The following is a 13,810-nucleotide window of genomic DNA, read 5'->3' as shown; positions in this document are numbered from 1 at the left end:
CAGCGCCGTAATCCTCAAACACGCAGGAAGTCCCGGGATGACACGGCCCTCTAAATAGGCTAACAAAAGGACGGGCAATTAGTGAGAAAAGACCGAACACGAAAATCTTCCATATTACTTTCTTCGTTCAATGCACCTGGCGCTAACGTTGAAGCTGGAGGTATCGGGCCAGCTCGACGGTTTAGTGGTGTCTTTGCCCTGGAGGGACTTGTGGCGCCGCCCAAATCCAGGGTCATCAGTCTTGGGATCATCATCATGGCGCCAAGGGGAGTTCATTGCATCATTTATCTCCAAAACGTTGGCAGTTGATCATCGCTTAGTTCAGTAGTGTTCCATGGGTATTCTTCAATTGCAATCTTGACCGTATAACTACCGGATCACATTCGCTTAGGATCAACAAACACCAGAATCTCCTCCCAGGCCTTGACCAAAGATGCCCCCAATGCTTCAATCATGGTCCATATCCGATGCGGAATATACTGGATCAACCAGAGAATACCCACACCAATGCACCAAAGACACGAACCCAGAGTACCACAGGTTGCTTCGAGCACATCGTAACTCGTCCTGCCAAAGGCCACCACAAACGCGACAACTGCCTTGGGTGCATCCACAAAGATGGCACGTACAAGATGGCAGAAGCCATTCCAGACATCCCGCAGAGTAATCCTGCGTAGGAAAGTCACGACTGCCATGACTGCTGTATGTAGAAGTGAGAACAGCTTGACGAAGATGTTGAGGATGGCTTCACCGATGCCCTTCAATCCACTGCCGATCCATCTGAGAACAAACATTACAGCACCGGGTATCCCTGTTAGGACCTTCCAAAATACCTTGAAAATTGCCTTGACCAAGCTCTTCAGAAGCGACGGAAGCTCCTTAATGCCCTTCCAAACCTCCTTTCCAGCGCGTTTTAGGGTTCCGGGTATCTCGATAATCGCGTCTTTGAGCTTTCCGGGCAACTCCTTGAAGAAGGTCTTCACTCGATGGCGAACCTTCCACGCAGCGCGAAATATCTCCTTCGGCGCATCCCAGACCAAAAGCTTGGGGAGATCCCAAATGAGGATTCTGATGAACTTGACGATTCTATCGACAGCTCGTCGCGCTCGGTCCATTTGCTTTTTGTGTACAACCGCCCATCGCTTCCACGCGCCGCCGCGAATGGAAGGCAGATAATGCACGATTTCACGATGGCGATTGGCAGCAGCTAGACGAAGAGCGATCGCTCCATCGGGCGCAATGAGGTCGTGTTTCGCGCCGTAGTCTTCGATTAGGACTTTGACTAATGCCAGGTGCCCGCGCTCAGCAGCGACCATCAACGGCGTACGCTCAGGCAAGTCCTCAGCCTTGACAGTGCTTTCATCATTTCTTGCACGACCAAACTCATTGACGCTAGCACCAAGAGCAACGAGGCGGCTCACCATGGGAACCTTGCCAGCGCGCACGGCTGCGTTCAATGGTGTTTCGCCCCATCGACTTGTAGTATCGGGCGACACCCATCCACGGGCTATAAAATTGGCGACGATATCATCGTGTCCGTTCTCGATGGCAGAGAAGAAGGCATTCACGATGTCGGATTCGAGTCGGTATGCTTCATGGTAAGATGCCCAATCTGCATCAGCGGTAAGGCGTTGGAGGTTCGTCGCACGACTGGCGGGGGAGTGGAGGATAGGAAATTCGACGCTTTCAGCGGCTTCGATGCGGTTTAGAAGGTCGTCATTGTCGGTAGCTGAGTACGACGGAAGAGGATTGAGAAGGCTTTCATTCAACGCAGCAACATCTGGTAGCACGACCCGAGGCATTTTGTGAAGTGTTGAGTGATGATCGACTCAACCTCAGGTGGGGGGAGGGGTAGGTATTTGAAGACATCTCAAGGTTTCGTGGCTGTCATGAAGGCAGAATCAGCTGCTCTTTGTTGCCTTCATGGCGTTGGGCTGTGTGAAATCATCCCGAGGTTCTGGAAATTAGGGGCGTTTTCAGCTGCTGGTCTCTGCCACCGCCAACGGTTCTGCAGGGGCTAGTGGGTGACATTTAGCGTAGGCTGCCTGTAGGGCTGAGCTGTTTGGTGGGTACAGCCACGGGGTTTGGGTGGGCTGAAAGAATGGAACTATCAAATAACTCTATTCATTGGAACATAGAAAAAAGTATTTCTGTTTTGTTTTGTTTAGTTTCTTACAGTTTGTCGGGTCAATGAGAGTTATGGCTCAGCCACTGTTCTAGAGTCCCAGTAGTCGTGAATCTGGAGGGGGGTGCTCTCATCCGAATCAGAAGCAACTGAACACTAATGTCTACAGTATGAGTAAGGACGTTGACACGGCATCAACATTGCCAATTCCCCGTATAAACATAATGGCCCAGCACAACCGTACAGACCGTGGAGCGCTGCATTGATAGCAAGTTCGGCGTTGTGTCCGAGGCGGTATAGGGTAGTCAATTTTAAGACAGGTCAGCCTCAACAACTCAATCAATCAACGTTGCGAAACCCGAAACCTATATGTTCAAAGTCCATATACAGTTGAGCTGTAATTCGTTTCCGAGACTATAATGGCAACATCGGCACTATGCAACCTCTCCATCCCAATATCAATCCACTCACATCCATCCTTATCTCAAGGCGTCAATCAGCCCCACCTTGACGACAACATCACCATGGGTGTCTATTTGTCATCCTCTAGACTCAATATTCACTCATGATCCCCTCAAATCCTCCCACTCATCCTTTCAATTGATATCTTCACTATCAGCAACTTCACCATGACGCTCGTCAGGATCGCCAACAACAAAACCCTCAAAGGCCATAAGGCTGTAATCTTCTCAACCGTTGAACCGCCCCAGGCTCAGATCGACGCTATTCAGAAACAGTTCCCTGATCTAACCATCAAGACTTTCATTCAACCATGGGGTGCACCTCTGGATCCTAGTTTCAAGGAAGAAGAGTGGCAGGATACTACTGTATTGTTGACTGCTACCTTGTTGCCGAAACCAGACCAGGCGCCGCATTTGCAATATGTTCAGCTTACCAGTGCTGGTGCCAATCATCTAATCAAGGATCCCCTCTTTACGGATACAAAGATTCCATTTTCGACCGCCAATGGAGTTCATGGGTGAGTTGGACTTGCAAGATGGAAGACTATAGCTAATCGACAGACCTCAAATTGCGGAGTGGATCATTACTACTTATCTATCTCATCGACTTCACTGTAGGACATTCAGTAGCTCTTTTTCAAAACTCTGGCTTACAATTTGATAGTGAAGGAATATGCAAAGCTTCAAGATGAAGGAAAATGGAAACGTCTTCATCAGGGTGCCGAAGATACTGAAGACACAGCTGGCAAGCGAATGTCAGAACCCCAAGCTCTTACAAGAGAATCTCAACTAACACATTACAGTGGTATCCTAGGCTACGGCAGTATCGGCCGTCAAACAGCCCGTCTATCAAAAGCACTAGGCCTAGATGTCCATGCCTATACTCTTCACCCTCGCAACACCAAGGAGTCTCGCCGCGATGACTCCTACACGCCCCCAGGCCTTGGTGATCCTGAGGGCGAGTTTCCCAGCAAGTGGTTTTCCGGCGGTTCTAAAGAAGAAATCCACGAATTTCTCGATTCAGGACTAGATATCCTCGTCATCTCAGTGCCATTGACCGACAAGACCAAGGGGTTGATCTCAAAGCCTGAGTTTGAAATCCTTGGCAAGAAGGGAACTTTCTTGATTAACATTGCAAGAGGCCCTATCGTCAATACGGATGATCTTATCGAGGCGCTGAATTCGGAGACTATCAAGGGTGCGGCGCTTGATGTCACCGACCCTGAGCCTTTGCCGGATCAGCATCCACTGTGGAGTGCGAAGAATGTGACTATTACGCCACATATCAGTGCTGCTTCCTCATTTTATTATACGAGGTTGTTGGATATTTTTAGATTGAACCTTGAGAGGTTGAGTCAGGGACGAAACGATTTTATCAACAAAGTCAACCGGAAGGAAGGTTACTAGAACTTTTAGAACGAAGATGTAAAAGACCATTGAATATATTTTGGTTGCCTATCTTCAATACGGAATAGAAATACACACAGGAAATAAATCTCCCGCATGATTTTGTTAGAGGATGTATGAACGATATCAAGCCACACGTCTACTGAGCCATCTTCTTCTCCATCAGGACCCTGATCCTCTGTACCTCAGTAGAACCATACGTCTCCTCCAGCATCTCCATGACTCCCAAGGCCGTAATCTCCGGATCCCACATATCCTTCAAAATCACAGCATTGACATCCGCAAACTGCACAAAGTCTCTTACAATCTCAGCCCAACGCGCAGTTCCCTCGGGGTTGATATCGTAGTACTCAATCCATCCCCTTCGCTTCGCATCACGAAGATGGCGAAGAACAGCTAGCCATGGAGTAATCGGCTGATGTGTGACAAAGTGCTTGTAGTTGTGATTGGGACCGGGGTTGATGCGTGAGGGATTATTGAGAAGCCAGTGGACGAGCTTGGGTGATGACATGGGGAAGATGGTTTTGTTGCGAGAGCAAAGGAATTCTGTCGCGTATGAAAGCAATGGTGTCGATCCGTCCTCTTCGTCGTCCTCAAGGGCCTCTGCTTCGTGACCCGGGTCTGCGATCTCTTGACAAACATACTCCGTTAGGCCAAACTTGGTAGCGAGACACAAGAAAGGCCTGTAAATGGGAGGTGCTTTCATCCGAATCTCGTAAGCCCCAAACGTACTCTTCGCCCAATGATCATACCGATCCGAGGGTTTCTCTAGCCAGAGCCAAGATAGAGTTTTATCCATCTCGTTCAAAAACCTTCTCTGAAGACCATGCGAATCGTTGCTGATATATCGAGCATGTGTCATGGCGAGTGCAATATCAGGATACCACTCATCCAAACGCCGGTGATGCTCAATTTCTTCGAGAGGATGCTTCAATCGCAGAACATATGATCTTAGAAGTCGCAGATGAGAGTCAAAGTCTGGAGACTGGAGTGCTTCGAGACGTTTTCCTGCCCCACCGTCCATGAGCCAGTCTCGGACTGTGCGGTGTATGTAAATAACCTTGCTTGTCGTGATAAGACTTGCAACGCTGGCATTTCTGTCTTCGAACTTGGGAACGCGCATGTTGCCCATGGGTTTCGCAACGTGGATGTTCAAAAGCCTTGAGAAACGGGCCTGAATGTATTGTACTGTAGTTCCGCAGCGTCTTTGAATCTCTTCATCCGTGGCTTCTATCACTTCGCGCTGGAGAGCGAGAGTATCGTCCTCTTTGAACAGTGCAAAAGCAACTTCCCAGACAGTGAGTGAGTTGGAAGACTCATCTTTGATAAAGTCCGCGACTATTTCCCTGGCATGCATGAGCTGGAACAGAGTGGCAGTTTGCATGATCTCTGGGGATGTCTGATCCTTGAAAAGAAGCTTTTCGAAGAGATCATTAAGCTCAGTGGGAAGTTCTTTCAGAGTTGTTTCCAAGACTTCGAACCTGTCGTTCTTTTGAAATGTCACAAGCATACGCTCAACTGCAAGTCTAACCCATAAGAAAACGCCATTGGCTTGTTCAACAAGCGTAGTGATAAAGCGACGAGTCGAGTCCTGACTCTGCTTCATAAGCCTTCGAATCTGGTCATTCGCCTTGAGTGTATCTGTTGCATAGCGGTACATGTCATCGTAGCTCAGATCCTGAAGCTTCGTGTTGGGAACAGAAGTTCCAAATGCCTTTTCAAAGACGTCCCAGGGTCGAGAAGAAAGACATAGCTTGAGTGACTTGCCATCATATCTGGATGTCAAGTCTTTGAAGAAGTTGATGATTTGAACATGGTCGCCATCAAACTCATCAAGACCATCGATGAAGAGACATATATTCACACCAGGCAAGGCTGCGTCCAGCAGAGAGTGAAAGGCAGCCTGTAAATCTCGAACAGTCCATTCTAGGGCAAAGTTGACTCGTTCCTTGGTTGTCATCTGTCGCAAACGACTCCAGAGATCAGGAAACGCCTTTTCGACGAGCTCTGGATCTGAAGACAACAGCTGATGCAGGAGATATCGCAACAAACCAGTTTGCGACCTCTGCTGTCGAGAACCACTGGTCCAAAAGAAGAAACCCGCTGTATTGACTCTCTTCTTGCCGCCCCATCTGCGAAGATGATACAGGGCGACAGGATGCTGCGAGAGGTATCTCACGAGCGTAGATTTACCAGACCCGGGTTTTCCAGTGATCCAGTAGATAGCGCCCAAGTCTGTGCCACTTAGCCATGAGACGAAGCTGTCTCTGAAATTCTGACGCAGAGATTGGTCGATGGGCGAGTTGTCAAAGATCCAATCAAGAGTCTTGGCGTGGGCTTCAGTGACTTGACTTTCGCGATCATGCATACTCTTGTATGACAGACTCTCGAGAATGAAGTCATTGATGAGGCCCACGGGAGCTAGCCTCGGAGGCCTCGGGACAATCGGCATCTGCCCGGGCGATTTACCAACATCATCGTGAACAATTGATTCCGTGCTCTCAATTAAACTCTTCGTCTCAGTCTCTTCAGGTTCAAGCTCACTGTTCGTGAGCTGTAAATCAGCGAGCAAGGGTAGACAGAGTTCACTAGCAAGACGACGTTAGCGCACCGTTAGCTTCTCGAGAGTAACCAGTAAAGTCAACTGAACTCACTGTGAAGACGGAAAGATGTCTTGGCATTGATGCAACACTTCACGGAGCCGTACACTCAGCGCCGTAACATCGTCCAGGGGCCAAAGCTTGCAGAACCCAGCGACATCAATTGAATCACTGAACGCGTTCAAGACACGGTTGACGTGGACGACGAGGTCATTACCAATCTGAACACAAGAAAACTTGATCAGACTTTTCTCGTATTCTCCCTCTTCAACACGCTTCACCGAATGCGTCAATCCCTCGAGCAAGCGAGCAAAGTCAGTATCACAGCGATCTGTATATCCCAGACTGTGTATCCCTCGCACAGCATGACACACATCAACAGCCCAAGCGAGGAATTCAGATACAGTGTCAACGTTAGCGTCAATGTCAGCAAGCACAGCCATTTTATAAGCTTGTAATGGTGTAGCTAGCGGTTTAATTTATTTAACTATTATGCAAAAGCCCTTTAATCTTTTCCTCTTGGCATGTGAATTTCACAAAGATGGAAGTTTAAAAATAAAAGAGAGGTTGGAATGGAATGTGAGATTGGAATGAGGGGTTTAAATACGGTCTCATGTTGGTCACGCGTAAGCAATCATCCCTGCAGCTGCTTTACTATCACATTGCATTGAAACAGGCTGAATTAGCTATCGAGTGCCGGTCTGTGAAACAATTGGTTATAGCGTCCTACAAGGTTCACAGCCCGTGCCACGCTTATCAAAAGCGTCTGTTTCGAAACGTCGTATAAGAAACGCCACTCTCCCTGCCAATTTTCACCATCGTTATCGAACAACAAAAATGTCTTCCCTTTCTATCTTCGTGGGAGTTCTCTCCCTATCAACATTTACACTCGCGGCGGGTAACACACCTGGTCTTCCTCTTGTTATTAATACTTGGGGTGACGATTTCACTGCTGCTACGGATGCGGCCTTCACCGCGCTGGGGAAGAAGGCTTCTGCTCTTGACGCGGTTGAAATTGGAGGTACGACGTGTGAGAACAAGCAGTGCGATGGGAGTGTAGGCTTTGGAGGAAGTCCTGATGAGAACTGTGAAACTACACTCGATGCGATGATCATGGATGGTGGGAGTATGAATTCTGGTGCGGTTGCTGCTCTGCGTCGCGTTAAGAGTGCGATTTCTGTTGCTCGACATGTCCTTGATCATACTACCCATTCTCTCATCGTCGGAGACCAAGCCACAGAGTTTGCTATTCAAAACGGCTTCAAGACTACGAGCCTGTCTACCAAAAACTCCGATAAACAGTGCAAGGACTGGAAGGCCAAGAAGTGCCAGCCCAACTATCGCATCAACGTCAGCCCAAACCCAGCATCATCATGCGGTCCCTACAAGCCCCTTGCCACCCTCACAACAAGCACCATGAAAACCAATAAACAAACCGGCCACGATACCCTCTCTCTCATCACAATCCACAAAGACGGCTCCATGGCAGCAGGAACAACAACAAACGGCGCCTCGCACAAAATCCCCGGACGCGTTGGCGACGGCCCCATTGTTGGAAGCGGCTCCTACGTCGACAGCGACATTGGCGGCTGCGGAGCCACAGGCGATGGCGACGTCATGCTTCGCTTCCTCCCATGCTACCAAGCCATCGAAGGTATGCGCAACGGCCTTTCACCAAAAGAAGCAGCCGAGGATGCAGTTCTTCGCATGGTTCGCAAGTACGGCGATCTCAAGAGCGGCATCGTCGTCGTGGATCGGTACGGAAACCATGGTGCTGCATGCAGTGGGTGGAATTTCCAGTACAGTTACAGAGGAGGAAAGATGACCAAAACAAAAGTCGTTACTGTGAAGCCGGTGCAGGAGGTACGTCTTGACTTGTAGACTTGACGAATTATGAATGTGGTTGACAAAGACTTAGGTTTAACGAGCATCGAGCGCAGCAGCATGTTTGTATTTTAGTTATATCAATCGACAACAGTTATGCCTTTGACTTTAGTAGCGATTTAGATATCCAAAAACAAAAATGGAGAACGACTGTTATCTTTCTGCTCTCTGTTCATGTGACATGTCCCAATTTGAATGTAGCTGACTTGAAACGAACGCTTCTTCAGAACAGTCTTGATATGTTTCCAAGTCCCATAGCATATGAACGCAAATACCAAGAGACATAGCCTACTCTTATTTACACCATTAAAAAACGTGTATGCAAACCGAAATCCGAAGCCTTGATTCACAGCTGGCGTATGTGAAACTCTTAAGGAGTATTGGAAGGCGAACAAACCACGACGACCCCAGACTTGATTCACTTCTTCAAAGCCCATCATCAAGCCGAAAAGGTGCAGACCATCTCTACATCACGATTAGCCGAACCCTTTATGCATAAGAATCACATACCGTATCGTGAGGTCTCGAAGAATCCACGAACCTCAAATCCGTTCCAAGTCGAATCCGGTTCTCAGGATCCTTATTGATAGTTGAAGCGTGAATCTGCACAACATCAGCAGAGCATCATCTAAGTATTGCAGATACGCACCATATGTGGCTTATGAAAGACAACATCGCCGGCTTCATACTCTGTTAAAAGCCATCTTCCACCTCCGTTGTCTTCTAGAAATTTGATGGGGCCGAGTTCTAAGAATCCATTGGACATCATGTTTGTATTGAATGCGTTGATGCGTTCCTCTTCAGTCATACCACCTTCCCTTGCCTTTTTGTTGAAGGCATCTTCCAGTATTCGACCAAGAGTGTCACCTTCATCGATCAGCTCTTAGGTTTCTTCACAGCTGTAATAGAGACTCACTGCTTTCGAGGTATATCAGCCCACCGCCCTGTAGACTGATATCCCCAATCGGTACCCAAGCTGTCACCGAAGTAGGTTCTCCATATCGCAGAAACGACTGATCATAATGCACTCCAATAGCATTGTTATGCGGCGTATTGTTCCTCAACAAAGACCTCGGGAGTAACTTGGTATCATCGCCCCAGTCTTTCAACTTGGAAACAAAATCTCTCAAGGCTGGATGTCTCGAAAACTCAAGGTAAAAGTCCTCCGTGTGAGCCTTCTCCGCAAGACTAGCGAAGGAACCTGGGTTGATTTGTTCTTTGCCAAAAGGACCGGCGCCGATACTGGGATAATTGACGCCTTTGTTATCCGGATCGAAGATACCATCAACGGGAGCCGAGTTGGGCTGCAGAACACCGCTTGGGCTCAGAAAATTGAAGTATGCTTCTCGGCAGCCAAGCACATCAGAGCGAGGAAGAAGACCTTTCATAAATAGATACCCATCCTTCTCATAGCGGGCTCTCAGGTCTTCGATCGGTTCGGATGGGTACGATTGTTTGAGCTTCCCAATCATGTCAGATCCAAGAAGTCCATCATTGACGAGATAGGCTTCCTTGAAAGCATGCTGAGCAGTCTGTGTCGCAATCTGAGCCATGGTGCAGGACATCAGTCTGGCAGAAATTGAATTGACATGAAGTGGTCAGACGTTCGTGGGAGGTCGTCATTTTATCACTTATACGACGACGGCACAGGTTCATGATTGGGAGCCACTTACACAAGTGGGAAAATGTCTCCGACAAGTGATCTTAGTTACTTGCCACATATAGTAAGATTTCGGCGAGATATTACCCAGTCGGACACTCTATCAGGGGCAGCTGGACATGGTATGCAGCCACAAAGTTGCGGGGTGCAGGGCTAGTGGGGGAATGCCATCATAAACTTCATCAAACACGGGTAAGATTGACATCTTTACGGGAGTTCTATCTTTGAAGGCAAAGGAAGGGTAATATTGACCGAGTGTGCTGAAAGAAGCAACTGCTTAGTTGGGGCTGGAAGGCCTCACATTGGAAATAGAGACTGATGTACAGCATATCACTGCTTGACATGACGAAGGACAATGATAGACTCAGGATCTAAATTTAGACAAAGATACAAAGCATCAACTGACGCTGATGACTGGGAATAATCACCGGAAACACCCCAGAAAGATCTTCTCCATCAACTGTCGTCCACATCATCCTGATAATCACATGTCACATCCTCCGAACCCCTCCTACGTGTAAGCCCAGGCAGCAAACTTGTCCCCCGCAGTCTGAATCTCGACTCCCTCAACAGTCAGACAGCCCCTTCCTGTAAAAGTGTCCGTCGTCGCCTTGAGAACCGCCTCCTTCATGACCGGTACATTCCTCGCCGTTGGACAAGCCCAAAGTCCGGGACTTGCATTCTCCGGGGACCACATGAGTATCGTGACAGGCATCTTACATTCTGAGATGACATGCGCGGGATGGAAGCCGCCCATTTGTGAGCCTGGAGGTCGGAGGGCGGAGTGTGCGGGTGGGTAGGATATGATTCCGTCTGGGGCGACGAAGATGAATTGACCACCTGGGACTGCAGCCTGTACCTGTAAGTAACAACGTCGATTGAGGTGACATGATTCTTACTGCGAGACCGGTCATATTCCCATCTACTTGTGTAGATGTTCCATCAGGGCATTCAGTAGCGTTGTCAAGACCACAGAACGTACTGGGCTTTGTGGCGCCGATAATGAAGGCTTTATTCCTCGCGTTGATGATGCGCGCGTGGATCTGGGGAAGCGACGGTGCGTAGACAGAGAGAGTGTAGTATGCATTCACCGCGACGATGGTCAAGCGGAGTAGAGCGAGGAGTCTCATGGTTGCGAACTGCGCAAGGCGCACTACGTTTTGACATGGAATGCGAGAAGCTGGCAGTCGGAGTGCTATAAGATGACGATGTTGGGCATGGGAGGTTTTGGCAAATGCTGATAGATTGGACGAGATAAAGGTAATTGAGAAAGGGAGGAAGGCCCGAACCTTTTCTACTTGATGCCTTCTTATCTCGGTTACATCTCGCGGAGATGCCTCGAAGAAGAGATGATCAGTATATGCCATACATAGTTCTTATCATTTAAAATCTGTTGTTGTATTGTAGAACTCCAGAGTGTTAGTCCATTGTTAAACCAGGTTCGAGTCTTCGTCTTCTACTCCACGTGCAGATCTGAGCTCTTCTTCGGTTCAAGGCCACTGCGATAGCGTCCACATCCTCCCTGAAAACATCAAATACGGCTCGGACTGCCCTTGAGAATCCCTCGAGGACCCTGAACACATGTACACCTCAACTCGTCATCTGGAACCTCAACAGAGATGCGATAAGTTCGTGTCCACGTTCCCCAGATCTAATGACGCGGCCCGATGATTATTCAACAAGGACAATGCAGGGTCGACGTGGCAAAGACGGTAAGACCGAGGACACATTTGATCGCGTTGACCATCATTCGTGATCTCTTCCCCAAGGCCATGTACTCGGATCGCAAGACCATGCCAGCTGAAAACGATCACAGACGGTAACAGTAACAGCTTGTATTGTAACCAAGAAAAATAACTCATACATCATGTCTATTGCTTCCCAGCCTTGCCCTTTATTCTATTAACAAGTGCCAACAGCTTCGCCTTCAAGGCCGTACTCTGCGCCTCATCAGCACCCACAAATCTCCTGACCAAAATATTGTACAATCCTCCAAATGCTAGTGCGATCGCCGTTGATGTAAAGATAATAACATTGTATGGCATACTAAAATCAGGCGTGGGTAGGTATAGCAGCAGTGTCGTAGTGCGGATATTGAGAACCTTGGGCTCTAATGTCGTAATAACGGCGGCGGCGACATCGAAACCTCTGTTGGCATCAGGAGGATACTCGGTGTATCGCAAAATGGCCTTTTCGAAATCGTATGTCAGGAAAACGGTACAGTGTGGCGGAATGCGCATAAGAAGTTCAAGCTGTGTACCCCTTGCGCGGTCGAGTGCGGGGCGGTAGTAGATCTCCTTGATTAGATCGCTCGAGTTCGACGAAGGCGAATCGGCAATACGGGCCGAGAGGGTGTGAAGATAGATACGCATGAACCATGGTAGCGACTCCATGTAGACAAACTCAACATCGGTGTCACTAGGGTTGCTCAGAATGGCCTGTACACCACCGTGTTCCTGGCCGTGGCCGTTGAAACTGCGATCAGCGTAGAGAAGAGGTGTCTCGGGCTTATTAAGGATCTTGTCCTCGTCCTGTGACTCGGGCTTGACGAGCATGAGGGTGAGTTCAGCGTTGGTGTCGAGACTGTAGCAGCGAGAGTTTCCATCTTGGGATCGGATCTCGCGAGCGCCTTCGGTGGTGTAGATGTCGCGGGACTGGGGGATCTGAACACAGACTGGAGGGACGTCGGGGTCGGTGAGAGGGCATGTACCTTTCATGGGACGACCGAAGACTTGGGATAGAGTCCAATCTTGACCGTCAAGACTGTCGGCGGGGTAGCATGCATGGTCAGAGTGGTAGGATTTGGAGGTATCGCAGAGCAGCTCGTGAGCAGGAGGGGGTCGCGGAATCGGGTTGTCTACAATTGTTAGAGGGGTCATCCAAGAGCATCAAGGGACATACTTTGAGGTCTCTTGGATCGATTGACATCAAGAACCATATCCACAGTCTCCTCCATCTCCAAAAAGCACTCTCCATCAGCATTGCACTTGGGTCGAACATCAATTGCCATGCTCTGATACGATGCATCGAATAGCTTATGACCATCCAGAAGCGTAGCAATACCAGCCTTGCCCTTGCACGGTAACAATTTCAAGAAAGGTGTCAAGTTCTCGGTACAGACAACTTCATGCGGCAAAACACCATGAAGAAGTCTTGTGTTCGCAAGCGACGAGTTTGAATGGTCGCCATCGGGCTGGAAAGACATAACAGGTCGAATCGTTCTCGTCTCATCGATAAAGTTCAAACTGGCGCAGAACAATCCTGAAAGAGCGTTGGTCAACGTCAACCACTTCTCATCAGCCTCTTCATCAGTCTCAGCGTCCAACCACGCCCAGAGTTCAACACCAGTGCCTCCCTCGCGCGTTCCATCCCACGGTCTAGCACCCCACGACTGAGCATCCCATCGTCCTAGCGTAAATCGTAGATGTAACTCTCGTGTTCCAGCATATTGAAGAATCTGCGCCAAAGATCGAGGAAACAGTCGAAAGTTATGCGCTTCAAAATCGGCAATCGATGTATTGGCTCGGAAGTTGAAGCTCGCCAGGAGTTGGGACAGGGGTAAAGGTCGAAGCGTCAATTGCTCGTGATAACCGGATGCGGCTGCCGAAGTGAGTGCAAAGCCATTTGTGATGGCAAGTAAGAGATAGGCCAGAAAGTGGCGCATCTTGAAAGC

General features: G+C 48.8%; 7 protein-coding genes across 7 annotated transcripts; 2 read left to right on the top strand and 5 right to left on the bottom strand.

The window, feature by feature from the left end:
* Positions 1-140: 140 nt before the first annotated feature.
* Positions 141-2,051, bottom strand: BKA55DRAFT_566389 (uncharacterized protein). Its single transcript, XM_046192632.1, has one exon. The coding sequence runs from the start codon at positions 1,800-1,802 to the stop codon at positions 378-380; it is 1,425 nt and encodes a 474-aa protein (XP_046050114.1). The 5' UTR covers positions 1,803-2,051; the 3' UTR covers positions 141-377.
* A 382-nt stretch (positions 2,052-2,433) lies between these two features.
* On the top strand, positions 2,434-4,025 carry BKA55DRAFT_566387 (uncharacterized protein). Its single transcript, XM_046192631.1, has 4 exons — positions 2,434-3,104; positions 3,148-3,200; positions 3,251-3,341; positions 3,390-4,025. Exons 1-4 carry the CDS (start codon positions 2,755-2,757, stop codon positions 3,991-3,993), a joined length of 1,098 nt encoding a protein of 365 aa, XP_046050113.1. The 5' UTR covers positions 2,434-2,754; the 3' UTR covers positions 3,994-4,025.
* Positions 4,026-4,132: 107 nt separating this feature from the next.
* On the bottom strand, positions 4,133-7,036 carry BKA55DRAFT_689366 (uncharacterized protein; the record flags this gene model as incomplete). Its single annotated transcript, XM_046199345.1, has 2 exons — positions 4,133-6,581; positions 6,648-7,036. The coding sequence occupies 2 exons, from the start codon at positions 7,034-7,036 to the stop codon at positions 4,133-4,135; spliced, it is 2,838 nt and encodes a 945-aa protein (XP_046050112.1).
* Positions 7,037-7,132: 96 nt separating this feature from the next.
* BKA55DRAFT_566384 (nucleophile aminohydrolase) lies at positions 7,133-8,623 on the top strand. Its single transcript, XM_046192630.1, has 2 exons — positions 7,133-8,456; positions 8,512-8,623. The coding sequence occupies exons 1-2, from the start codon at positions 7,431-7,433 to the stop codon at positions 8,515-8,517; spliced, it is 1,032 nt and encodes a 343-aa protein (XP_046050111.1). The 5' UTR covers positions 7,133-7,430; the 3' UTR covers positions 8,518-8,623.
* A 280-nt stretch (positions 8,624-8,903) lies between these two features.
* On the bottom strand, positions 8,904-10,030 carry BKA55DRAFT_510276 (uncharacterized protein; the record flags this gene model as incomplete). Its single annotated transcript, XM_046187580.1, has 4 exons — positions 8,904-8,942; positions 8,988-9,080; positions 9,127-9,344; positions 9,394-10,030. The coding sequence occupies 4 exons, from the start codon at positions 10,028-10,030 to the stop codon at positions 8,904-8,906; spliced, it is 987 nt and encodes a 328-aa protein (XP_046050110.1).
* Positions 10,031-10,648: 618 nt separating this feature from the next.
* On the bottom strand, positions 10,649-11,267 carry BKA55DRAFT_510903 (uncharacterized protein; the record flags this gene model as incomplete). The annotated part of the gene is made up of 2 exons (XM_046187652.1): positions 10,649-10,990; positions 11,037-11,267. The coding sequence occupies 2 exons, from the start codon at positions 11,265-11,267 to the stop codon at positions 10,649-10,651; spliced, it is 573 nt and encodes a 190-aa protein (XP_046050109.1).
* A 741-nt stretch (positions 11,268-12,008) lies between these two features.
* BKA55DRAFT_593503 (GPI transamidase component PIG-T) lies at positions 12,009-13,801 on the bottom strand (the record flags this gene model as incomplete). The annotated part of the gene is made up of 2 exons (XM_046195561.1): positions 12,009-12,994; positions 13,039-13,801. 2 exons carry the CDS (start codon positions 13,799-13,801, stop codon positions 12,009-12,011), a joined length of 1,749 nt encoding a protein of 582 aa, XP_046050108.1.
* Between the last annotated feature and the right edge of the window lie 9 nt (positions 13,802-13,810).

The sequence above is a fragment of the Fusarium redolens genome (assembly GCF_020744475.1).
Source record: "Fusarium redolens strain MPI-CAGE-AT-0023 chromosome Unknown BKA55scaffold_7, whole genome shotgun sequence".
Lineage (NCBI taxonomy): Eukaryota > Fungi > Ascomycota > Sordariomycetes > Hypocreales > Nectriaceae > Fusarium > Fusarium redolens.
Note: the sequence above shows the minus strand (reverse complement) of the source record. Positions and strands in the feature narration are given on the sequence as shown.